The sequence below is a fragment of the Asparagus officinalis genome, chromosome 1, assembly GCF_001876935.1.
Source record: "Asparagus officinalis chromosome 1, Aspof.V1, whole genome shotgun sequence".
Taxonomy (NCBI): domain Eukaryota; kingdom Viridiplantae; phylum Streptophyta; class Magnoliopsida; order Asparagales; family Asparagaceae; genus Asparagus; species Asparagus officinalis.
Genome location: NC_033794.1, coordinates 10,101,414 through 10,126,859, shown reverse-complemented (window position 1 = coordinate 10,126,859; position 25,446 = coordinate 10,101,414). Strand labels below are relative to the sequence as shown.

The following is a 25,446-nucleotide window of genomic DNA, read 5'->3' as shown; positions in this document are numbered from 1 at the left end:
TATCCCGCTAGCGAAAAATTATTCCACTTTTAACAATTATCACATTTCGCATGAAAATATCCCAATTGACTAATACCCCCTAACAGTATACATTCCTTCTCTCTTCTTTTAGGATGGAACAAGGAGCATGCGGACCACTTCTTTCGCTCTTTATCTCACTGGAGTAACTCAGATTTTTTCTTCCTCCGGGGAGCATGGAGAGGAGCATGTCAGTATCACGGAGGGTCTTCGAACGTTTTCTTTCATGTTCTGTTTTCGTGTTTTTCTGTTTTCTTTTTTAATTCGGCATATTTTTATATCTATCGGGATGTTTTGTTAAACTCATAATATTAAGGGAAAAATGTTTCAAGGCCCCAAAACTAAAAATCGGATGTGGCCCAGCCCCCCCAATTATCTGCCTTAGCCTTCAGCCCCAAAAAATTGCGAAAATTGTGGGCCAGACCCAAAAGCCCATACGTATACATCTAGTGGGTGTATTTTGTTGCTACCTGCCGAAAATGCCCTCATCTCTCTCACTGAGAAAACCGGCTGAATGGGTTCTCTTGTTCGGTGATCTCTCCCAACGCATTTATGACGAAGTGACGGGGGAAAGCGGGGGGGAAAAGCGCGGGCTCCCGCCCAACAAGCTTTGATGAACTCCAATTTGATGTGTCTGAAAGATTGAAAGTACCTAAAGAAGCTTTATCCTTTATATTTAAATCTGAGAGGCACCCCAACCTCAGTTTTTCAGTTGACAACGATGATGATTTGAAGTGCATGTTGGAGCACAATCGAAATATTGGTTGTACGGAGATTCACATGCAAGCTGCTGTTAATGTAGAGTGTTCCACTTCAAGGAAAAATCAGATTAGGGAAATGTAAGTAATTAATGAACTCTTTATAACATTGGGTTTTGTGTGATGTAAACATTGTTATTTTTTTTCTTTAACTTTCAACCATCCCTTATGGGCATCAAATCCCTCAATGTAAGTTATTAATGATTTGTAAGTAAACAATGAACTCTGTCAGGAACAGGTCTATGTGTGATGATAAGCCAATTGTGATTTCAGGTTTCGATGCTAACTTGGGAAAAAATAGTTGTCATCTCTGATGGTTAGATGTTAACTCTTCATCTTACAGGTTAATTTTCCAAGAGATATGTTAACCTTTACATGAACATGTTAATTGTCGTGGGAACATGGTTAATTTTACACTCAGTTAGTCAACTTTTGTTGTACTATGTTAAGGTTTACGGAAAATGATTAATTTTACACCCAGTTAGTTAACTTTTGTTGTACTATGTTACCTTTGGTTCTACTACTGTTAACTTAAATTATCTGAAGATAATATAACATATTATGCATGATATCTCACTGGTTGATTAATTTGTGCAGTAGTGATGCCTCTTTGAATGCAGAATATAGTCGTCCTCCTCCAGGAAATGCATCCAATTCAGAGAGAATCCAAAATGATTTCCCGTCTGGTGAGGTTGTAATGAGAGCTGATGATATTCTCAACAACACTTCCAGCATTCCTCAATGGTGGCACACAACATTAACTGAAAAGGGGCAACAATTTGAGACTGTAAACGAATTGAGACTAGCTTTGCAGTACTATTCCATGGCGAAAAAATTTGACTATGAATTTGTAAAGAATGAACCCAAACGTATCCGAGTATGTTGTCGATATAAGGAGACATATGGATGCCCTTGGATGCTCTTTGCATCTCCTGTTAAGTATGGTAAAAGAATTGAAATCAAAAGGTTTGTGAATGAACACAGTTGTGGACAACATGCTAACAATTCAGGGCAATCACGGGCATCTCGTAAATTCATAGCAGCCCAATTGCGACCGGTATTAAAGGCGCGACCTGAAATCCGACCAATTGATGTGCAAAAGGAGTTCCGCACTCGATATGGATTGAGACTTGAATACAGTAAGATATGGTGGGGCAAAGAAAGAGCGCAGGAGGATATGTATGGTGATAGTTATGAGGCTTATGATCAATTAAGATGGTAAATTTTACAGTTATTTTATTAAGTGTACAAATTTTTATCATAGCCGCTTATAGTACAATTGTTAGTTGTTGATTTATCATGCAATATCTCATCCTTAGATGTTTCATGTTAGTTTTCATTGTTATGTTCCAACTGTCATTGTGGAATGTTATGTTTTATGAAAACTTGTGAGCTTTTATGTTAATATATTATCCTAATGTTCCAATGTATTATATATGCTTGAGCAGAAGCTACATTGTTGTACAGGTATGAGCAAAAGGTGAAGGAAACGAATCCAGGAAGCTACATATGCATTGACCAGAATGAAGGAAGGTTCAAAAGACTGTTTATATGTTATGCCGCTTGCATCGTTGGTTTCTTAAATGGGTGTAGACCCCTATTATTTTTGGATGGGACCTTTTTGAAAGACAGATACAAAGGCATGCTCCTGAGCGCCATAGCATACGACGGAGACCAAGGGATATTTCCGGTTGCGTATTGTATATGTGATCAGGAAAATGTTGATAATTGGAGATGGTTCCTTCAAGGCTTGTGGTCCATACTGTATGAAAGGTTAGACCCGTACAATCCTCCCCACCAATTGGTAATTATTTCTGATGCCGACAAGGGGATTCGAGAAGCCGTGAGAGAATATTTCCCTGAAGCAATCCACTCACGATGCGTGCTGCACCTAGTTGAAAATTTTAGAACAAAGCTAAAGGATTTGGGATTGAAAGCAAAGGACACACAAGTTTTGGGGAGTTTGCTCCAATCTGCTTGCTATAAATACACTATAGCGGAATGGAACGACTACATGAAGGAAATTTATGAGATGGCTCCAGTCGCATATGAGATTGTACTCTGTTATTCGCCAGAGAATTGGGCGAATGCATTCTTCCCTGGTATCAGGTAATGCATTCATCTTAGATTATGACGTTTTGCAGTTGATGTTAACTATTCTACATATATGTGAATTTTTCTTCCTATAGGTTAACTTTGTCTGATATATGTTAACTTTCAGCAATATATGTTAACACTGATGTTTTTATGTTAACTTTGAGCAGTAAAGGTTAAGTTTTGTTGTTACGTGTTAATTTTATTACATATTGGATGCCCATCATACTATTAATTATTTTGTGCTTTGCAGATATGGTCATGTAACCTCTAATGTTGCAGAATCCTTTAACAGCTGGATACGTGAAGCTCGATTGTTTCGTATCCTGCAAATGGTAGAGCATATCCGAAAACAAATTATGAGTCGCCTGAACAATAGACGGATAATGGCTGATAAGTGGACAAGCTATCTGTGCCCTAAAGCTGAGAAGATTGTTAGAGAAAATATGGAAAGAGGACGTACTTTAGAGGTTAAACAATCTAGAGATGATATATTCGAAGTGCTGTCACATAGAACTACTCACGTTGATTTGGAGAAGAGGACGTGCACTTGCCGGTCTTGGGACGTAACCCGTATTCCTTGTGTGCATGCTTGTGCAGTCATTATTTATATGAAAAGAGACGTATATCAATATTGTGATTGGTTCATGTCCGTAGAAGCGTTTAAGAAGAGCTACGACGAAATATTATATCCCATCCCAGATTATGAGAAGCGGAGTGTGTCCAGGGATGAAATACAGATTTTGCCACCAATTACCACTAAGAGGAGGGGAAGAAATAAAACAAGACGCATAAACAACAGAACCATTTACAAACGTCCAGTCAAATGTTCTCGGTGCAAAGTTGATGGTCACAATCGAGCAACCTGTAACGAGCCCATCTGGTGACTAGTGTGTTTCTGTTTCTTACAACAATACTTTTGTATGAGACAGCAAAGGTTGTTTTTAAGTGGTTAAGTATATAGTGGTGGACTTTTGTAATCTGTGATAATGATCGACTAATCATTTTGTTCATGCTAGCAATATCTAAAAGCAAGGCTGAAAGATGTTAACGGATTTGTGCTTGTTCATCTTAGATTTTTCAAAAAGATATTGATTTTAAATTGGCCAAATGTCCAACATCTCATTCACTGTTCTAACGGCTAACTGTCCATCATACTGTGCTAACAGCTTCATTACAACGGCTAGTTTCTTGTTCCTTATGCAATATATAATGTGCCCATGGACAAGCTAAATTTAAATGTATGTTCTATCTTCCCTGCACTCGGAGTTTGAGAGAGTGAGATGAGAACATCAGAGATATCTCAGTCACAAGAAGAGGTGTGTTGTTTCTGTCAAATTCCAACACCCATGAGGCTGTGCAAAAATGGGAAGAATAAAGGAAGATACTTCTGGGGATGTGCAAATTTCCCAAATATGCAATGCAATTTTTTTGCTTGGGCTCACAAAGAGAATGCAATGCCCAGTAAGATTATTTCATTCTGCCCAGAAGTCCCCGTTGAAGATGAGATAGCGACCAAAACAAAGCAACTGAAGAAAGCACTGAAGCAATCGAACCGTGAAGTCGAAAAATGGAAACTTTGCTCATTCTTCCTATGTTGTTTTTGTATGGTACTAATTTTCTTCAACATTGTGATCTGTAAGATGAAAATCAACTGAAGAAACTTCAGTTTGTTATGCTTTTGCTGTAAGTGGTTAAATATTAGTTAGACTTTTGCTGTAAGTGGTTAAATATTAGTTAGACTTTTGCTGTAAGTGGTTAAATATTAGTTAGACTTTTGCTGTAAGTGGTTAAATATTAGTTAGACTTTTGCTGTAAGTGGTTAAATATTAGTTAGACTTTTGCTGAAGAAAGTGATTATTTATCTCACTTATATGTTAACATTTTCTGAAAGTGGTTATGTTCTCGAGTTATATGTTAACTTTTACTGAAAGTGGTTAACTATCAGAGTTATACGTTAACTTTTACTGAAAGTGGGTTTTTTTACCAATTTTTTGGCAGTTTCACAACCAGATATGTGCATCTTCTCATCCACACTATCAACCAGTTACACAAACAGTAGAATAACTGTCAAAGAGAATGATACAAAGCTGCAATAATGTTAACTAAATTAAAATGCCAGTTAGTTTTGTTCCCAATTCAATGAATTCGTACACAACACTTTTTAGGATATCATTCACCCATCCTTTTCCACTGTCTCCCCTTGATTTTTCTGTTCCCATCCTTCTATTAGGAGTTCAGCTGCAAGCCTGGCACGGATGACTTCAGACTCGTCAGAGTGATTAGTGACTTGAGTGGTATCAACCCCATGAATTATAGCCTTTATATATAAAGGAACGAAAAGACCACAATCAAAGCTGCATGATATAAGATGGAGCAGATAGTTAGATATAACATGCTGAATAAAATGAAAATGTTTAAATTTAGTTAACATACTAAGACATGTTTAAATGCATGAAATACTAACATTCCAGTCTGTTGCTCACAAGGGACGGCTTCATATCGGAACTTTCTCCAAATATTATTCGGATCGAAACCAGACTTCATATGGTCCATGAATGCAATTACTTTATTTACTGGCTCAACGTATGCACTATGGCCAGCCGAGCTATAATGCTTGACAACGTCCTCATCCAACCTTACTTCAGCCACATGCCAGTGGTCATGACGCACAAGCGGGATAAGGAGTACATTCTTCCTTGCGGCAACATGCTTTTGTATGAAAGAGGTGTATAGATGTGGAAAATCTGGGGTGACTGCATAAAGACTATGCTGTATTGCCAAAAAATTATGATAAGCCAATTGTAAACATGAGATAAAAATGGTAGGAGATTGAACCTAATGCTTACGCAGAAGAATGTCGATACAACCCCATATTGGTTGCCCATGGACTCCACATCTGGCCTCTCTAGCCATGTGACAAGCCTATCTACAAGAGCTTCCATCACCTGTAAATTTACCATGGAGCAGATACAAATTAAATTACACAACACCCAGTCATCTCATAAAATGCGTAAGAGATTAACATATCAAACTTGCATGGTCATCGATACGGCCGCCACGTAGAAGATTAAGAAGTTCCAATGAATCGACACTACTGTTGAACGTGTTAACAATAACACGTGACCTGAAACATAACAATAAGATCCAAACCTCGTTCAACCACTTACTATAGAAAAATATGGAAATATTAACATGATTTAGCAAACGTTAGCATAAATGAGTATAAGTTAACATAAATAAGGAAACGTTAACACGTAACGATGAAAGCTAACATTTTATAGCAAACGTTAGCATAAATGGGTAATAATTAACATAAACCTGGAAATGTTAACACGTAACAATGAAAGCTAACATGTCCTAGCATACGTTATTCAGAATGACTAAACTTACTGATGGGCTTTTTTCACCCATCCTTTTCCACTGTCTCCCCTTGATTTTTCTGTTCCCATCCTTCTATTAGGAGTTCAGCTGCAAGCCTGGCACGGATGACTTCAGACTCGTCAGAGTGATTAGTTACTTGAGTGGTATCTACCCCATGAATTATAGCCTTTATATATAAAGGAACGAAAAGACCACAATCAAAGCTGCATGATATAAGATGGAGCAGATAGTTAGATATAACATGCTGAATAAAATGAAAATGTTTAAATTTAGTTAACATACTAAGACATGTTTAAATGCATGAAATACTAACATTCCAGTCTGTTGCTCACAAGGGACGGCTTCATATCGGAACTTTCTCCAAATATTATTCGGATCGAAACCAGACTTCATATGGTCCATGAATGCAATTACTTTATTTACTGGCTCCTCCTTCTTCTTGATTTTCCTTCTTCTTGATTTTCCTCTTCCCCAAAAAATCCCAAGTGCATTCATCAGGCTTACAATAGAACCTGATTTTTTCCCTCTCTTCCTCCTTGTGGTGTGATATGTTAATTATCTCTTGATGAACTTCCTTCTTCTTTTCTTGAGTGAAAGGGGTGCGGACTAGTTGTGAGCGCGTCCGCTTTCTGGTACTTGGTCCCCTAGTCCCCTTTGACGCTAATCTCTTCATTCTCTTCTGATAAACTTGCACCTGTTTTCCATCCTCCATCCTTTCTTCATCCAGTTTCTCCTCAGCACATTCTCCCTCTCTGTTCTCCTCCACTTTTTCTTCATCTTTCTTCTTTCCTTTTTCCTCTTCCTCTTCCATCCTTTCTTCATCTTTCTTCTCCTCAGCACATTCTCCCTCTCTGTTCTCCACCACTATTTCTTCATCTTTCTTCTGATGTTTTTCCTCTTCCACTTTCTCCTCTTCCTCTTCCTCTTCCTCATTCTTCTCCTGCTCTCGCTCTTCCTCTTTCTTCTCATCCACAGTCGCTTCCTCTTTCTTATCCTCCTCACTCTCTACAGCTTTCTCCAAATTATCATCCTCCATCTCTTGCCATTCACCTTTCTCTAACTCCTTCTCTGCTTCCTTGCCAATATTGGTTACCTCGTCATAATCGAAGCAAATTCCATCATCACCCCTGTCCTCAGAATCAATACTCCTCCTTATTTTCTTTTGTGCAGACCCTATATGCCCCTCTTTCTGTGACATAATCCCCTTCACATTCTTCTTCAGGTCTTCGGGGTCAATCAAGTCAGCGGTCCCTTCATAACCCTCCAATTTCTTGTTCAGCCTATGTATCTCCTTAGAGCATTCCTCCCATTGAAGGCGCTTACTACGCTTGACAGTGTGGAGCAGTTTCCAATTAATTTTGGCCGTATTCCGCCAAAACTGAATTTGATCTTCGGTTGTCAACTTCTCTATTTCATCTTCACTCTCAAAAGCATCTCTAATATGCTGGGCCAAAATCTGAAAAGTAAACCATATACCCATTACCCATATGTATCCACAATATTAAAAAAATAGTTATGATAATCCACAATGTAATTTTCTTACCCAAAACATGTTAACATGAAACAATGAGTACATGGAAAATTAACTAATGATAAAGATAGAAAATTTAACTCAATTGGTAATATGCAAGAATGTGTAAAGAGTCATTGATGCTTACGTAACCTACGGATGAGCTCCTTGTCCTGCCCTTCACCTTATCTTGCTTCCCATCCTTTACCTTTTCTTCCTCATTCTTCTTTCTCACCCTAGTTTGCTCCATAACCTTACTCCTATATGAGACAATTGGGCTTCTTTTTTTCCCAAAGCGAGCGATTTCAATCTTCTTCCTGCTAGGCTCCCGTTGAGGGTATTTTTCACCTTGAGGGTATTTTTCACCCCATTCAATGCTGGTCGTAATTGGTCTCTCCCTGATTTTAATGCTTGCTTTCTTGGCCTTAGAGACAATTGTCTCCATCCTCAACGATCCGCTAATCCCTCCAACCCTTACCCAATTGGTCATCGGAGGCTTCCATCTCAAGTTTAGGGCTGGTTTTTTAATGCCAGTCATCTCATAGTACCATAGCTGTCAGAATCGAAGGAACGAATATCAAAATAGTTAACTTTCAGAACTCATTCTTCAACTACACTCTAAATAGCTACCTTTCACCAAAACATGTTAACATTAATGGGTACATGTTAACTTTCACCTATTAATGTTAACTTTAATAATTATATGTTAAAGTTCATGATAACATGTTAACTTTCACCTATTGATATTAACTTTATGTTAAAGTTCATGATAACATGTTAACTTTCACCTATTGATGTTAACTTTAATTTTTATATGTTAAAGTTCATGTTAACATGTTAATTTTAACCATATTCTGTAAACATTTAATATTGTACATGTTTTCTAATGCCTGTTACCAAGACTAATGTTAACTAAAACAAATGTCAGACCAGTTGGTCATGCAACTTACAGGGATGAGCGGCATGCATCCAGGTACGTATGTAACCCCTGGCTTCCTCAACCCTTCAACGGCAATTTGAATGCCTCTCTTCGTCTCATCAAAAATATATTTAAACCACGCAATGTTCTTCACTCTCTCAATACTATCTACATATTGAAACAACTGTCTTGGAATGCCTTGTGAGCTGTTGGGGCACCAAATCATTGCACACTGGTACAAGATCTGAAGCAGCACAAAATCCTCAATGTCCTTATTTTCAGAAGACTCAACCAGTGTTTCCAGTAACTCCTCAACATATCTCCTCATGCTACCAGCTTCTTGTGTGTCCTTGGCCTTCTCCTTTGACTTTGCCTTTAGCATTTCTTTCTTCTCTTCAAAATATTCCCTCCAAAGCCGGTTGTGCGGGTGTCTATTCCCGTAGATCAATTCCCCATCAATAGGGAAGCCCGTGTGAGTTTGCACCCACTCTTCATCAAATTGGACTGAAAATATAGTCCTGCTTATGGGATCAGGAAAAGAGAATTCATTAGTTTCGCCAACATAATGGCTGAGCACATGCTCTAGTGCCCGTCGATCACGTGCTGGAGGTCCGAAGAATACATAGTGCTCAAAGTTACTGCCCTTGTAGGCATCCCAATGCCACTGCTTCAGTTTTGGTTGAAGTCTTTGCATGAAAGTACAATATGATCCAAGACAGGCACTAGGCCGTATATCACCTTCGGCTGTAGCTTTCCTGCATAAACAACTATTTACTCTTAACAAGTCGTTCAACTCCAAAGTAGGTAACAATTAACCGTAAAGGCATTATCTGAGTCAAAATTTCGTTTTATTAACATGAATAGCTAATACTTGACACTTATGCATAAACGTTTATTCGCCAGAGAATTGGGCGAATGCATTCTTCCCTGGCATCAGGTAATGCATTCATCTTAGATTATGACGTTTTGCAGTTGATGTTAACTATTCTACATATATGTGAATTTTTCTTTCTATAGGTTAACTTTGTCTGATATATGTTAACTTTCAGCAATATATGTTAACACTGATGTTTTTATGTTAACTTTGAGCAGTAAAGGTTAAGTTTTGTTGTTACGTGTTAATTTTATTACATATTGGATGCCCATCATACTATTAATTATTTTGTGCTTTGCAGATATGGTCATGTAACCTCTAATGTTGCAGAATCCTTTAACAGCTGGATACGTGAAGCTCGATTGTTTCGTATCCTGCAAATGGTAGAGCATATCCGAAAACAAATTATGAGTCGCCTGAACAATAGACGGATAATGGCTGATAAGTGGACAAGCTATCTGTGCCCTAAAGCTGAGAAGATTGTTAGAGAAAATATGGAAAGAGGACGTACTTTAGAGGTTAAACAATCTAGAGATGATATATTCGAAGTGCTGTCACATAGAACTACTCACGTTGATTTGGAGAAGAGGACGTGCACTTGCCGATCTTGGGACGTAACCCGTATTCCTTGTGTGCATGCTTGTGCAGTCATTATTTATATGAAAAGAGACGTATATCAATATTGTGATTGGTTCATGTCCGTAGAAGCGTTTAAGAAGAGCTACGACGAAATATTATATCTCATCCCAGATTATGAGAAGCGGAGTGTGTCCAGGGATGAAATACAGATTTTGCCACCAGTTACCACTAAGAGGAGGGGAAGAAATAAAACAAGACGCATAAACAACAGAACCATTTACAAACGTCCAGTCAAATGTTCTCGGTGCAAAGTTGATGGTCACAATCGAGCAACCTGTAACGAGCCCATCTGGTGACTAGTGTGTTTCTGCATCTTACAACAATACTTTTGTATGAGACAGCAAAGTTGTTTTTAAGTGGTTAAGTATATAGTGGTGGACTTTTGTAATCTGTGATAATGATCGACTAATCATTTTCTTCATGCTAGCAATATCTAAAAGCAAGGCTAAAAGATGTTAACGGATTTGTGCTTGTTCATCTTAGATTTTATTAAAAGATTTTGATTTTAAATTGGACAAATATCCAACATCTCATTCACTGTTCTAACGGCTAACTGTCCATCATACTGTGCTAACAGCTTCATTACAACGGAAAAAAAAAAAAAAAAAAAAAGAAGAAGAAATAAAAAAAACCGAATGGAACCTATATTAGAGCTAGGGAAGTTTATGCATGATGCACGCATGCTGTAGAATGTGAAATAAGAAGTAACTTTAAAAAATTTAACATCAGCACGAACTGAGTACTGTTATCTAGTTTTGGGATTCCAACATTGATACCTTTATGAGTTCTTGAATTTCCTAGGAAAACACATTTTATAGGCTGAGAATATGATGTATCAATGCCCTTTATCAAGAATTTGAACAAAGCAAAGACATCCAAAAACTTTAGGAGGTATATCAAAAATATTTTTGTTCTTGTCAATAGACATAGGTGTTTGACTATTTGAAATAGTTGAAGGCACACGGTTAATCAGATAGCAAGCAGTTAACATGGCATCATTCTGGAAATGCTTTAGTACATGCATATGAAGTAATAATGTTCGTGTAATATCAAGAAGATGATGATTCTTATGCTCAGCAACACCATTTTTTGGTGGTGTGTGAGTACAAAAATGTTTGATGAATAATATCGTGTAAAGAACAATAATCTTGAAAAGCTTTTTGCATATATTCAATAGAATTATCAAAGCGTAAAATTTTCAAAGAACAACCAAACTGTATCTTAATCTCTTGATGAAAAGCTTTGAAAACGGATAGAATTTCAGAACGATTTCTAAGCAAAAATAACCATGTCATACAAGAATAGTTATGAATAATCACAAAATAAGAAAAATTGGAAAAAGATTTAAAACAAGTATGACCTCAAATGTTTGTATGAATAAAGATTGAATTACATCTATTATTTTTCCTTAAAGGTAGTCTTATGATGCTTTCCTAGTTGGCATGAAATGCATTCTAATTTAAAGATAAGACTTAGTAAATAGAATGATAGAATGTAATGACCTAAATAATTATGTCACAGAAGAGCAAAAACATCTGAAACAACAGTTGTAATGTTACTAAATTGGCCATCAGCATCCTGAAGATAGCCCACCAAGCACACACAAAATAGCTCATTAATCATGACTAAAGAAAGGTGTAAATTGGAAAACAACCAACACGGCTATGCCCAGTTTCAAGAACCTGTCAAATAGTAAATTCGTCAAATAACTTGAACCGTAAAAAAATAAAATAAAATAAAAAATCTTCTTTCAGCATCGTTCAACTATTGCATCCTGTCTAATTAATCAAGCTTAATGCAAACTTAAATTTGGAATACTTCTTTCTGGTAACTTCATGCCCACCAGAGAACAGCACAGCAGCAATGCAACACAAAAAGCAATAACACAACCAGACAGAAAATTGTTCAAGAATGGGCTGTTCTCTAGCAAACGTGCCTAAAATGAACTACATAAAAACACAAATTGGAAATTCAACACCCATCATCAACATATACTAATAAAACATGTTTATCAGACATCACACGCCTCAGCTTATAAAAGTACAGTCATAAAGTATGATTTGAAGAGTTATAGTAGCTTGATAGCAGACAAATTTCACACTATTTGACATGTAGGACTGAGATTTAAAGGAGGTGAGCACCAAGGGAGCAGCAACAGCAGATGCAGACTTCTAGTTGAGATTCCAAACTGCTTCTTCAGCTGCAAATACAGAAGAAAAGTCAGTAATCTATTCGAATTGCAAAGTAGCGGCAACTAAAATACAAACAGAAGCATAGGATGTAAGAGTTTGGATGAATGTAAAATAAACAATGCCAAGAGATGCAGGGTTGGAAGCTCTAGGTTCCTTAAGATGTTATATATTTGAGGATAAGGTCAGCAATACGAGATCATTATCATCGCCTCCAATTGCTACTGTGTTTAAAATGAGAGCAGTTCGCAACAAAGTTGTTATAATTGACTAAGATGAAATTGCTGCAGCAAAAGTTTTTCCAGTTACAATGAAGACCTCCAAAACGAGTAAACTATTTTCCAGTTAGTTTGTTCGAACTTGGAGTAGCACTTAAATATGAAATACCTTCAAGCTCATTTCCTGAGTGGTGAAAATATGAATGGACAATGCAGTGAAGTAGAAGCGCATGAATTTAAAGCACATGTTTATGAATCTATGATACATACAGTTTCAGTCCACTGAAAAACAGTCACCTCACATTCTTTGCTTACCCTGAACTGTCCATTCGGTAAAAGCTCAATACTGGCATGTAGTCTATTGCTGAGTACCCAACTTTAAAATGAGCGAAATTTTTGGTTCCTAAACTATCAAACAATTATAAGGTCCTTCTGTGGATTAGTTACATTTAAGCCTAAAGATAGGAAAACTAAGCCTAGATAACAAGTTTGCTACGCAGGAAAAAAAGATGCACACCTAAAATCATTGTAGGTCAGTGAAATAACAAGTACCAAGACAAACGAACAAACGAAGATCAAATGGACCATCGTATTCAAAGTAAAAGAATAATGTAACCACCAAGCCCGGCTACGAAAATTTAGTTTCATGATTCCCTAAATTCCTGATGTATATTTGACAAAGTACACCCAAGGAAGCAGGCCAATTCAAGAAAAGAATAATATAATAACCAACAGAAGTTCATCACACCTCATTATTTCAAGCATATAATCAAGCTCTTGGTACCCCTATATTTTCAACGAGTTTCACGAAACAGAAGGAAAATGTAGAATCAACAGAGGCTGAAGACCGGCTCATGCCTCTTACATGCCTCTTAGAATCACTAAGAATGAAATCAGTCTCACATAAGTCACCATGAAAATGGGTTGGAAGGCAACCGGTTCAAGATACCTGCATGCAATATTGTTGAGGCTAAAAATTCACATTGACCAAGCACACATAAAATCCTCCGCCTTTTCAAATGTGTTTTTAGCCGCGTCACTCACTAGTGGGGAGCCTGGATTCGATTCCCCTGTGTGCCAAAGGCATGATCCAACCCACAAAAAAAAAAGTGTATTTGTAGAGGCTATGATCCAAAGTCCAATTTGATTCCATTCGGTATACTATTGACAGTTCACTAGTTACGTCCATTCAAGACCTAAGTATTTGGCTATAGTTGGATCAGGTCCTACGGAGGGGTTCTCAAAAGTAATATTAACAAGTAACAACCCAACTAAAAGTCAATTATAGTGTAATGTTTCACAAGTAGAAAGATGTTGAACCCTCAGAAAGTCAAATTTAAGGGAAAGTTAAAATGACCCGATTTTGCAGCTTTCAAGCAACAGCCTGTTATCAATACCTAACATGGGTGCAATGTCCGCTTGGCCAGACCAATTACTGGAGGAAGAGATCTTTGACTCTTGAGCTATTGACAGTTTTTAAGAAACAGGGTAATCAGCACCAAAATGAGATCAATTTGAAACATGACTATGTATTAAGAAGAATATGTTGCAAATCTGATCAACATATGGAAGTCCGTTGAGTCCTAAACAGGAAGTTTTAGATCATGTTTTAAGATAAAAAGATTTGGAATAAGATATTTTAATGGAAACTGAATCCTACATCAGATTCAAGCATGAAAAATCTAACTGAATGAAGCAGCTCAATAAGAACCCAAAAGAATATGATATGACACACTTGACATATTATAGGATAACCTGAACTTATTTCAGTGTCTCTTCGAGCAGGGGCCAGCAGTTCCTGCTAGTGATCTTACTACAGATATTAAAAGAGACTAATTACATAAGGTAATTATATAAAGAGGAAACCAAATTAATGTTACACTAGCAGCATGTAGAAGAGCCAAAATAAGAATGGATCCACATGATATGATCACCAAATGCTGGAGCTAAAATCCTTTCAGAATGGGAACTATGTAGGATTGGGATACCCAAGTGTGAGCAGCAAGAACTGTTATAGATATGACATGATATCATAAAGACACAATAAATTATAAAAAACAAGATACAAATTGTGGTCACAGAAACTATATATGACATAAAAAATAAAAATATGTTGACCCAATAACATGGAAACTCTAAGAAAATTTGCATATAACATGGTAAAGTAAAACTGGTGATGTATGCCATGTGCTCATGTAAGTGACGATGCCTTTTATCTATAACAAGAATAATTAACTAAAACTGTTAAATTGCTAAAGAAAACACCGTAACTAAGATATTAGCGATTTTACGAGTTATGCAAATCAAAGATCATGCAAACACTCCTAATTTTTCATCAAGACCAAACTAAATAAATGCATCAGCCAATTGAATTAAAATATTGAAACCAGTTATTCATGTCCTTGTCCACACTACGTCATACGATGTAAAGTTATTCAAAGGAAGTATCTGTACACATGCATTGAGTATATCAATGTCCGACATAGACCCATGTTTATTTCTCTGAGTTAGTCCCGAATCATGTCAATACTATACAGATTGTCTTTTTTACTTCCTGCAAGGATCAATTGGTGTCATCCACCATAGATCATCATGAACACCATGTGAAGTGACCAACTACACATACACAATAAAGAACAAATAGTTAGCACACATTTTTTTTCTCATCCGATACATTCATGTATGTATCACTTGTTCCCACTTACCATCTGTCTAGTCTTAGAAAGAAATACCTTGCAACATTCAATCACAATTCTTATAAGACATTATAGCCTGAATTTTTTACGCAAGCATGCACTAGAATATATAGCAGTTGCATTTATCCTTCAAAAAAGCAGTGTTAGTCGGAAGAAATACTGGTTTCAGCATCGAATAAGCATGCATTCACTTGTTCAACAAATAACGACATGCAACATGGCTAGATTTCATGGTTGTGAACGCAAATATGTTTATGTATATTTAAACACATACCTCAACAGATCATAGTTTGAAAAATAAAATTGATTTAGAGAAAAACTGACATGATCTAGGTTGAATGCTAGATATTTTTCACACAAATATTTAGCATTGAAGTCAAGCAGTATATTGCCACAATAAAACTGAAGTGGAAGGGTGAACTTATGATCTTCTTTAACATGTCTTAGAAGTGTCTTCAAAATATCACACAAATCGAACAAACGAAATTCAAAGTATTTTAGCCATCTTTAAATGAAAACAATATTATCGAGGTGCAAGGCGCAACGAGGGGTGCAAAGTCTCCTTATGCACACCATGCGCGCAAGGCGCACTGTGATGCGCGCGCATCACTGATGGGAGGCGCACACATATAACAGATCTTTTCCAACATATGATATACAAGTATGAAACAAGTATGAAAGAAACAACAACAAACAACAACAAAGCCTCTATCCTAAGTGATTAGGATCAGCTACATGAATCTTACTCTTCCATTCCGCTCTATCATGGGCCATCTCTTTTTTTAAGCTAACCATAACCATATCCTTCTTAATTACTTTTAATCAAATCCTTCTAGGTCTACCTCTAGATCTTTTTGCTCCGTTAACTATAATATCATCTCTTTTAAGTGGTGCATTAAGAGGTCAACGTTGTACATGGCCATACCTTAATCGATTCTCTCATTTTATTCTTTATAGGAACGACCTCTAATTTACTACAGATGCACACATTTCTTATAAATTTTCACATAAAAGGACTAAGAAATAGCAAGAATCAAACGAATATCTCAATTCTCAAACTTTGTAGAAATAAAGCATCAAAAAGAGTAAATTAGATGCATAGAACATCAAAAAGAGTATTAGATGTATTAAATATGTGTAAAGAGTTAAAAAAAAGTAGATTATCACTAAAGAAACCAAAGATTAAAAAAGAAACCAAGAAAACAATATATTTTCACGAAAAAACAAAAGGAAAAAGAAGCATACCTTTACTGCTGCCCGAAGATGTGGTCGTCGCCGGTGGCTTCACGGGTCACCAGAGATGGGAGAGAGGTAGTAGTGAGCAGTCGAGAGTCGAGATAAGAGAGAGAGGGGGCGGAGAGAGAGAGAGAGAGAGAGAGAGAGAGAGAGAGAGAGAGAGCGGCGGGAAAAACACAAGCAAACCCCTAAAGAATCAATTGAGTTTAAGAAAATATCGGGTTTCATACCCAAAACCCCATTCAAAAAAAAACTATATCATTTCTAGGTGCACACCTCGGTGCACCACACCTTAGGCGCAACGCGCATGGAAAGCGCACGCCTCGTGAATGTGCAGTGCCCCACCTTTGGTGCGGGCGCAATTGTACCAACCTGCAGGTAACATAGAATAAAAATTAGCTGTAAATTTTAAAATCAATATGGAAACAATAAGTCAAGCTTAGGAGAATCACAAAAGTTGTAGCATATAAACAAGCATGCAAACAATCCATCTGACCTTCTGTAACTTCCCACCAAATAACAACATTTGGCTAGATTACCTCCATCACCATCCACCCAAAGAAGATGGAACATGAAACTCACCCAATCCTTCCTTTACCTTTCTTCCTCTCATTTTCCTCATTACTCTCTTTGTAGAAGCTAAAACCAACAGCGCATATCAATATAAAAAGAGAGCTTACACAGGAATCGTCTAAGAAAGAAAAATTTACTTTCAAGATCTGGTGCATATCCACAACTCCATGACTTGCACAAAAAGTTGGACAGAGGTAATATGAAACGTATCATTTCAGTCTGTCTTAAAGCTACCCCCAGAGCCTCTTAATTGAAACATTCAACAAAGAATTACATGGAAAGTCATCCTGAGAATGAGGCATACACCTAAGTAACCTCAACCTTAAACAATATAATTATAAGCATGAACGAGTAAAGAAAGGTGAAAAACAAAACGCATCCTGCGATAAGAAGAGATTATTGCAGAAACACCTAGGCAAAACCATGCATTAGAAAGTAGAAGTAGGCACAATAGAAACTTGGACATAAAGAGATAACACACAAATTGGTGACACATATCACGTACAATATTTCTATTGTGAAACCATGTAGCGTGTGACACATATCCATCAGACATGTCTTATCATTTTCTTTACAACTTATATACAGTGTTCTAAAAGATGAATACTGTCATGGTGTGTCAGTGACAGCAATCATGTGCATGTTAAGGGACCAAAAATATAAGCATTCAGATCACAGTTTTCAAAGTAATTGGTACAGCAACTTTTTCGATGAAGGATAGAAGGAAACAACAAACCTCAGAATAGAAAACCAGAAACTAGTGAAATAACATGATATTCGCGTAGAGAGCTATAATGTATACATATAAGAATTTAAAAAATAAGGATTATAAATTTAAAAACCTTAACATCACGTCTTTTTACCAATAGAATCAAGGTACTCCTCATATGGAAATGGAATGAAGAATACTCCAATTAGACCTTAGACAAAGAGCTGTAGGTAAATCATCATGATGATATGGAGCATGGAGCACACCACAAAAACAAATAAATACAATTACACGTCTAACATTGTGTTTGGCATTTCATTGTGGTAGGGGAAGTTAATGGAAGCAAGGTTTTCAATATTGGATATCGGAAAAATATCAGACGGCCAAAATCCACATTTTGCAGATATTGGGGATACGTACTAAATGTCAAAAGTGTCATATTGCATGATCTGCATATAAAATACAATGTCCTAAAATGTAATCTAAACATACACTTTATGAAATATTAACAAACGAAATGTAAATAGTATATATTTAGGATCACTTACCAATTGTAGAAACTTACTTAGGGAGAAGAACATACTAGAACTTACTACAAAACCTCATAGGACTGAAAGTTTTGCTAAAATATTAAAGAAATTTTACAGAACTATATTGTTTAGTGAAACGCCATATAAAAGGACATATTGACCTACACATTGGCGAATCTATCGGCCATGTTGGGTATATATCACCAAAATTGTCAAAGAGCAATAAATGATATGGAGACCATATCATTTTGTTGCAAGCCTTGTAAAAGGATATATCAGCCCGATATATCGGCTACATCAGGGATATTTAAAATAAAATAAGGGAAGATAAGGAAGAGGAGGTGGGAAGTTAAGCGAATTCCCTTCCCTCAATTCGACCCCAATTTGGCAGTCAACAAAACTCGTATTGATGGGAGTGAATTTAGGGAAACACTTCATCCTCTAGAGCTTTCCTAAACAGGTTGAATGGTTTCACCTAACTTGCCTTCGGTCAAGGTGTAAGGGTACGATTATCAAACTTGTTGAACATACCACACTCCCTTTTCCCTGTGATTATGATTCATTTCTTGCTTTCATCTAAGCTCAATTTCGTACATTATATAGTCTCCTCATCTCTCCTTCTTTTACGTCTTTTATTTTTCCCCTGGCATTCCTTACTCTTCCATCTTCTCTTGTCCTTTCCATCTTTCATTATGCTATTTAGCATGCATCTCATATCCTCTTCTCCGCACCATTGCCTCATTTATTTTTCCAAAGAAGTTCTGGCAGGTTTCTTTTTCGGTACTGTTTACCGCTCGATTCTTCAAGTATAGCAGTAATCCCCCCCCCCTCGACGGGGCCCTCTGTGCTTAGCAACTACACATCATATTCTTCGTAAAGCCCTCTTACATCCTCCTTATGCAAATGTTCTAGAAGGTATAAGCCTACTGAATATACTCTAAAATAGATAAAGGACCAAATCATGTTATAGTTTACACCATATATTCTAAAATAGATATGTGACGAAAATTGCTTTTATTCCAGATTCCCGTCTAATAGCACAGAACTACAGATTATCCTCCTTTATAATATCAGAACACCGGATATCCCTTTATGAAATGTGTTCAAAGTTCAAACCACCTTCTTCAAAATGAAATACAGTACTAATTTTTTGTCTGGGCATACTTCAATCACTCTAGGACTTGTGCCAATAAGAGAAGGTTCACAATCTGATCTCCTCAACTCTATACGCTTAAAAGGTTATGACCATAGTTCATAACAATGCCACATTAGTAAAGCAATGCAGGGAAGTACTCTTTAACAAAGAGCTTTTTCGCACCTTGACACACTAACTCTCCTGCACACTATAATAAAACTGACAATCTTCACTGTCCTAGAATGCATTCCAATACACTAATTCTTTGTTTGCCACCAAATGGAAACTGAAGATATGACTAGTGCCACCTGTTTCATTATGCCAAAATAGCAAAATGAAACACAAACAAAATAGAAGCTAATGTGAATACTCAAACTCTTCCTAAAATTGCATCTTCACTAAATATCCTTCAAAAAGGTTACTTCTTTTAAACCAAAAAACACAATTCTACAAGGTCATAAAAGAGACTACAACAATACCTACAGCATCTCCTAGCATTCCATTTGCAGTGTATTCTAAGCCAAGGTCAAGTCTTCAAATTCAATATCTTTTCCTAACTTAAATTCATGCCATAGAATATCATAGACTTCAAACTCAACATCTTCCAGACTTAAATTCGTGACATAGAAGATCATCTTTCCCAAACTTCAATTTATTTCATGACATCCAAGGAAGACCTTTTGGGGATGGATAAAGGCTTCACTTTTCTTGTTTCTTAATCTTGAGTGTTTAACTGCCTGCTGAAACCACAAAGGAACCTAATGCTTTGAATATACATCCCCTAACTTATGCACCCTCTTCTGATCCTTTTCAAGAGTCTACGTTAGGATGATAAATGGACTTCACTGCTAACTTTCTCCAATGATTACCCTTTTTCTCTGATTATAATCACAAACGATTGCTAAATACAGAGATTATACTCATCAATTTTAGCAATGTTTCAACAAATATCATGCTTTTCAAGAAACTCTCACTTATGCCAATATTATAGTGAAGAAAATGTAGAATGATATTGTCAGAAAGAATAAATGGTTCACAGAACCATTCACATAAAATGAATTAGTGCCAGGCGGAGACATGGATGGGTAAAGTTGAAGTTTATTTACATTGTGAAAATACAATTATTACAACTTGAGTAACTGTTACACCTTTTAATAAAGTCAAAGATCACGCAGGATCTAAATGTGCAAAACTTAGACCTCGCAGGATCCTTACAAAATAATACATATGTAAACAAAGAAATTATAACTAGACATAAAATACATATGTACACAAGAAACTACATTAAACCCAAAAAAGAAAAAAAATACAATGCAGATGTGAAGTCTATACATTTTTGCACTGCCTCTGAAATTTTCAGCCGCAAAAAATCTCCCAGGGAGTCATCAAGCATTGCACATGTAGGAAGCCATGCCATCCCACCAAAGACATCTTGAAACGTCATTACTTTCATGGAAAAGAATGCTCTATATCATATTTACACAACTTGGAAACCTATGATTTCGCATAAAACTAATACATGACTCTGTTGGCTATATCACTCCAGCTGCATAACATTAATAAAAACCTGGCTAGCAGCACCCAAATTACTGGAGGGTAAGGAGTATTCTATAAATGGGTTTTGACAAGGTTTCTACAGAGCTAAAGAAAGGTTAATGGTAATTACAACCCTTGACTACTTGACCACAAGAGAACAGCCACAAGCTACAGACTCTTACAAAACAAAAATTCGTCAACACTAACTCTACAACAACTTTTTTACAACTTCAAAGGAAATTCCTATGGGATTCTTCATCCAGCTGGGGCTTCTCCTCATGCTGCAAAAAGGACTTCCTAGTGCAATCATGGCAGACATAAGGAAATAGAGTACAAAATGCCACTTTTATGAAGCGTCTTGGCAGGTAACCCAAGCTGTCATGTTTATGAAATTCATTTAAGAATAGTGAAGTTTAGTTGCGAAATGAAGGCAAAGTAGAAAAACTGAAAAAGCAATGAATGAGAGATCACAATCTTATCCATAAGCACAAAAAAGTATTAAGAACAGAAACACACTAGATCAAGAGAAGAAGTTAAAAGGTTATAGACCATTCTACTATAGAAAGTTAAACCCAAAAATAAAGATGTCCTACAATTATTTAATGCTGACATAACCAGTTATTGCTACTCGACTCAAATGACATGTGAATAACAAACCAAAAGTCAGGCGTTATCAATTCGCAAGACCTAATGGATGTTTCAATCAAAATAGGTAAAGCATATCAACCAACAGGTTCAAATAATACGTAAGTTATACACCATGCAAAATTGAAGATTGCCTTATGATATGCACCCCAAATTCCACATGCACATAGTAATTTCAGCAAATAAAAACTAAGTTATACGCACAAGGAATTTGCAATCCATCAGTATAATGAAAACAAATGAAAGCAACTAGTAAGTACGCGAAGAAAAGGAAGAAAAACTTACTTCTCAAAGTTGATGACTGCAACAAGGCCCCACAAGCATCCTCGGCAATTATACACCAAAAGCATGCTTAATGCCAAGGAAATTTGCTAGGACCACTTTCACTCAGATCCCCGTCGCCTCTTCACATTCTCAACCTCCCTCGAGTGGCTGCGACCTCTAGATCTTCCTCTATCCCAGTCATCATCTCTCTCCACTTCGCGCTCCCTGTGCCTATAGTGATCCGCATATCTATCCCTATCATCACGGTACCTTTCCCTCTCCCTCTCCCCCCTATGACTATGGCTATCTCTATCTCTATCCCTCTCCCTCTCCCTCTCTCGATCCCTATCCCTTCCCATCTCTCTATCATCTCTATGCCTCCTCTCTGACCACTCTTGACCTCCAACATCCTTCTCCCTCTCATGCCTTCTATCAGAACCACCCGCCCCTTGCCAATCACGATCCGGTCCCCGCTCTCCTACCCTTTCCTTTACATGGCTGCCACCCTCTCCATACTGATGATCTGAACCCGCATCTTCCCCATAACTCGATTGATCCTCACCGGTCCAACCGCCCATACTCGGGTCCGGCCACATCCCAACTCCCCCACCGGGCATTCCCCTCCCAAAGAACGCCGGATTCACATGCGGGGCCACCACCGGTGGGAACGAAGGTAGCATCCCCGGGAACGGACCTCCAACAGGCCCACCTGGAAATCCACCATACCCACCACCCATTCTCCCCATAGCTGCTTGCCTGCCCCATAATCAAAACCCTGACCCAACATTGCACCCGGGTGCATCCACCGGAGGTGGGGAGCCACCATCCCCGCCATTGCCCATTATCCCTCTACCGCCAACACGGCCCCATTCTGTTCCTCATATTCCCCATTAGGTCCTCTACCCCCAACACACCACCTCTCCCCCAATTCCCACCACCACACCTCTCCTCCTCCTCTCCCACCAAAATTCCCACCCAGTTGGGGGCCCGCCACCAACACCTTCCTCCTCTTCCCTTATTCACCATGGCAGATGGTTTGTTTTCGGTTCTGGTTCTGAGCCATCCCCTGCTGATTCCTCGAAACCCTGCGCCTCCCCAAGGTCTCCTCACTCCGTAAGGCGAATGCAGGAAAGCAACCACACATGGCCGGCCATTTAAATAGATGACCGGCTTCATCCCTTCTTTTACACCGCAGTAGCCGCTGCCGCATCATAAAAAGTCAACCTGAGCATTACCCCTTCGACTTCCCGCTCGCCTTTTCATCAAAGAACCTTACTTCCTTAACGGGTCCATACTTCACAAGCTCCGATTCAAGATCCGCTATCCGTCGTCCACCAGTGTAAATCACCCACAAATAGAGTAGTGTGGTCCCGCCGCCGCCGCCGCCGCCGGCGTAGTTTCCTCCAGGCGCCCGCCAAGTTACCACCACCGCCGTTAGCATTAGGGTTCGAGTTAAACATTACCGCCAATTAAGTTACCGCCCTTGACGATTAAAAGGGCTCATTTTGGAGGCTAGTATTGATTGGCTGCCCCAGATCTGGCCTCATCTGCGACAGGTGGCGGTCCAGGCGGCGCCTGAACCGTTCTGCCCTAGATCCGTTGGTTTCTGCGCTTGGGGAATCTGGACTTTCTCCCGTAACTCCCGCGCCGGCGGAGGCTGCGTGACGTGGCCGGCTGCGCGAGCGAGCGCTGGGGGCGCTCGTCTTCTGTTCTCTGAACTGACTGATAGAATCCTTCGCCGACATTGACGTCGTGTAGAGGTCCTCGTAGTCTTCATCTTCCGCCGTAGAACTGCTCCTCGTCTTGGACGGCGGAGATCGCCTCCGTTGTGCGGTTGGAATCCGGCGCGTCGATCACCGCCGCCGCCATCAACGTCCATTCGATCAGGGTTTTTCTTTTCGACGTACGGTGGAGACGGCGAGCCTAACCCTAACCCTAATTTTGGAAAGTACTCGATTCAACTGGAGCCGGGTTTGTTTTAACTTTTATCGAAGAGGGATGGCCCAGTGTAGTACTGCCCTCTTGTAATTAATCTGGGCTGTTAATTGTTGGGCCTCATTTACTATATTGGGACCTTGGAGTGATGAGGGGATTTAAAGAGCTAAGGAGTCTAAATCCCCTACATTAGTTAGCATAGAAATCTCAATATTGTCGGTATGAATATTCTAAATGACAAATTTTTTGAAAACAACCATTTTCAAAATTTAATCAGTAAAACGATCTAATTAGGAAAAAAATTAGCAAAATCGACCGTTCATCGTGAGAGAACGGTCAATTTTGCTGAAATGGAGTTTCTGTTGAAATGGAGTTTCTGCGATACAATTCATTGTTTGATATCCGCCATCAACAACTCGCACCCTCTTATTTATTAACTATACGCCTTCTCATTTTTTCAAAACTTTTGGTAATTCACTATTATAGTATTATTTTTATTATTAAGAGGAATTTCTCAAAACAACCAAAATTAAGGAGGTGATGTGAAATTTACCATTTAGATACTCAAATCAAGTTTGACTCCTACTTTTTTGTAATTTATTACTGTTTTTCCACTTATGTTATCAGAAAGTAAGAAAATGTTTTAATAACAATAAGTAAATATGCTTATAAGTGGCCAAAAAATAAGCTCGAGAATCCTATCTTTTTTTAATCTATTGGTAAGTTAAAAATCATTAGTAAGTAAATCCTTACTAAACATGATATGACTTCTTAGAAGTAAAAAGATACTCATCTATCTATCTATCTATCCTTTAAAAGAGGGAGTTCCAAAAAAAGTTTCTCTACCCTAAATTACCCTTCAACTATTGTAAATATAACAAAGTTGTCCTCATCTTTTATTTCATTAACTTAACAAAGAAAAAAAAATTCTGTTACTCACAAATTTATAATTCCCATCAAATCCAATCCAATCTACTTTTTTTCGATAATACCCTCAAAATTTCATGCATAATCACCAAAGTGCCCTATACTTTATCATCCTCTCACTATCCTTTCAAATTCTCTAATGTCATCCTTATCCTCATTAAACACCCATCATCATCATAAACCTCAGAACTAACAACCCATCCCTAATAATGTCCACCAATTTTTCCTTTAATCACTAACATAATTTCACAATTGATGCTTCTAATTCTCCTTAATCTCAAAATAAAACCACCAACCCTTCAGTTTCTCATTATGAGTAACCCCCTTTCTTCTATCCTATATATATTCTACTCAACATAAACCCAAGATCCGATCCTATGGCTAACCAATATTTAACTGAACTGTTGTACAAATAGTCTCCTTTTCCAACTTTTCAAGGAGCGAAGACGGACGAGTGATGATTTTGCTCCTCGAAGGAAGTTCAAGTAGCAAATTTTTGCTTATTGGCTAGCTAGGGGAATACTGGTATAGAGAAGATGCATTTGAACTATTTTCTTGTTTGCTTTTAGAGGCCAAAGTGTAAAAGAAAGTTAACAGGAGGTTTTTTTTTTCCCTTTTTGATTTTTTCCCTTTTGGTTTCCTATAGATAATAGTTTG

General features: G+C 37.8%; 1 protein-coding gene and 1 pseudogene across 1 annotated transcript; one reads left to right on the top strand and one right to left on the bottom strand.

Moving 5' to 3' along the window:
• On the top strand, positions 533-3,757 carry LOC109830377. The gene is made up of 5 exons (XM_020397630.1): positions 533-549; positions 660-857; positions 1,374-1,994; positions 2,244-2,885; positions 3,124-3,757. The coding sequence occupies exons 1-5, from the start codon at positions 533-535 to the stop codon at positions 3,755-3,757; spliced, it is 2,112 nt and encodes a 703-aa protein (XP_020253219.1).
• Positions 12,059-23,768, bottom strand: LOC109849170 (annotated as a pseudogene).

Excerpts from the sequence above, each read along its gene's own strand:
- LOC109830377 (XM_020397630.1), top strand. Across the intron at positions 858-1,373 it reads AAAAATCAGATTAGGGAAAT|TAGTGATGCCTCTTTGAATG; the intron begins GTAAGTAATTAA and ends TAATTTGTGCAG. Across the intron at positions 1,995-2,243 it reads GCTTATGATCAATTAAGATG|GTATGAGCAAAAGGTGAAGG; the intron begins GTAAATTTTACA and ends ATTGTTGTACAG.